Below are 1,663 nucleotides of genomic sequence, written 5' to 3' on the forward strand. Positions count from 1 at the left end.
CGTCATGTATAATCATATATAAATATAGGAATATTAAGGTAGATGTGACTAAATCATGTTTTGCATGAAGCACTTAAGTGTCGGTACTTGAATCATTAGGCATAACTCAATTCAGTTGGAATAACATTACACTTGGCAGTGTAAGTTAGTATATATAAATGAAGTGAGTCAATTTTTCTATTGAAGCACCTGTTACCAAAAAATACTTAGTTGAAGCATCACTTAAAATCATATGTCGATATGGGAATATTAATGTAGATGTGACTGAATCATGTGTTGGAATCACATTTTGATTGGGAGTGTAAGTTAGTATATATAAATGAAATGATTCAATTTTTTCTATTGAAGCACCTGTTATTAAACAAACTTAGTTCAAGCATCACTTAAAATCATATGTACATATATGAATATTAGTTAGTTTGATTGAATCATGTTTTGGATGAAGCACTTAAGTGCTGGTACTTGAATCACTAGGCATAACTCAATTTAGTTGGAATCACATTGTATTTGGAAGTGTAAGTTGGTACTTATAAATGAAATGAATCATTTTTTATCAGAAAAACTAATGATGATTACCCATTGATTTTTCAGTTGGGTTCCCATATGTCAAAGACGGGGGTTTTGCAACGATTAAACGATGTTATATGGAATGAATGAATCAATACAAGCGAGTTTGAAATATAATGGCAAAGGATAATGGATGGGTATAAGTTAAATGATAACAAATGGTTTAAAGATATGTTTGCAATTCGTGATAAATGGATTCGTGCCTATTTCAAGGATTGCCACTTGTCAGGGTTAATGCGAACGACATCAAGATGTGAAGGTGAAAATTATTTCTACGGGTTGATGACAAATACAGATTTGCATTTAATTGAGTTTCTCGGTCATTTTGAAATGGCAACGGAAGCACAACGTTGTGTTCAACGTAAAAACAATCATGACTCCCGCTACACGGATCCTGATATTAAAACAAACTTGTTGATTGAAGAGGAGGCATCTGAGACCTTTACACGAATTGTGTTCTTTGAAATCCAAAAGGAGATAATGGCATCCATGCTTACATGTTACTCAATTAAAGTCGAAGAATATGATGGAATTAATAAATTCAGCATCAAAGATACTGATAAAGACGTTAAGCATTTTGGTGATTTTGAGGTATGTAAATTGTACTTGGTTGTATCTAGAAACTATTTTAGACAAAACGAATTTTAATACTTTGTTATATTGAGAGGTTTCATTCATGAAATCTGATTGCAGAGTTACTTGCTCTTGTTTACGCTTTGAATTAACCGAGTGCCTATGTAGACACTGCTTTTACGTATTAAGGATGTCAGGAGTAGAACATTTCCCTAGAAAATATGTTTCAAGAAGATGGACAAAGGATGTGGTATCGACGCCATCAAGTGGGTATAATATGTGTCAGTCTCCTAAAAATGATGCAAATGATGACTTTAAATCAATGATCCGAGACATATCCTATTATGTTGACTATTATGTTGATCGGCTAGTTTCTGATATGGAAAAGTTGAAGTTGTATCGAGAAACTAAGGGAGATGACTCAAGAAGTTGATGAAGATACAAGAAGTGTACAACCCATGACGAACAGAGGCTTCATTGAAGCGGTGTTTGGTGTCGAGAAGCGAGATGAAGTAAATGTTAA

The 1,663-nt window shown here is 33.4% G+C and overlaps 1 protein-coding gene across 1 annotated transcript; it reads left to right on the top strand.

Moving 5' to 3' along the window:
* The first annotated feature begins 696 nt into the window (after positions 1-696).
* On the top strand, positions 697-1,287 carry LOC145039457 (protein FAR1-RELATED SEQUENCE 5-like). The gene is made up of 2 exons (XM_078987516.1): positions 697-1,158; positions 1,261-1,287. Exons 1-2 carry the CDS (start codon positions 697-699, stop codon positions 1,285-1,287), a joined length of 489 nt encoding a protein of 162 aa, XP_078843642.1.
* The last annotated feature ends 376 nt before the right edge of the window (positions 1,288-1,663 follow it).

This window comes from Lactuca saligna, chromosome 4 (genome assembly GCF_052625555.1).
Source record: "Lactuca saligna cultivar CGN05327 chromosome 4, ASM5262555v1, whole genome shotgun sequence".
NCBI classification, from domain to species: Eukaryota; Viridiplantae; Streptophyta; class Magnoliopsida; order Asterales; family Asteraceae; genus Lactuca; species Lactuca saligna.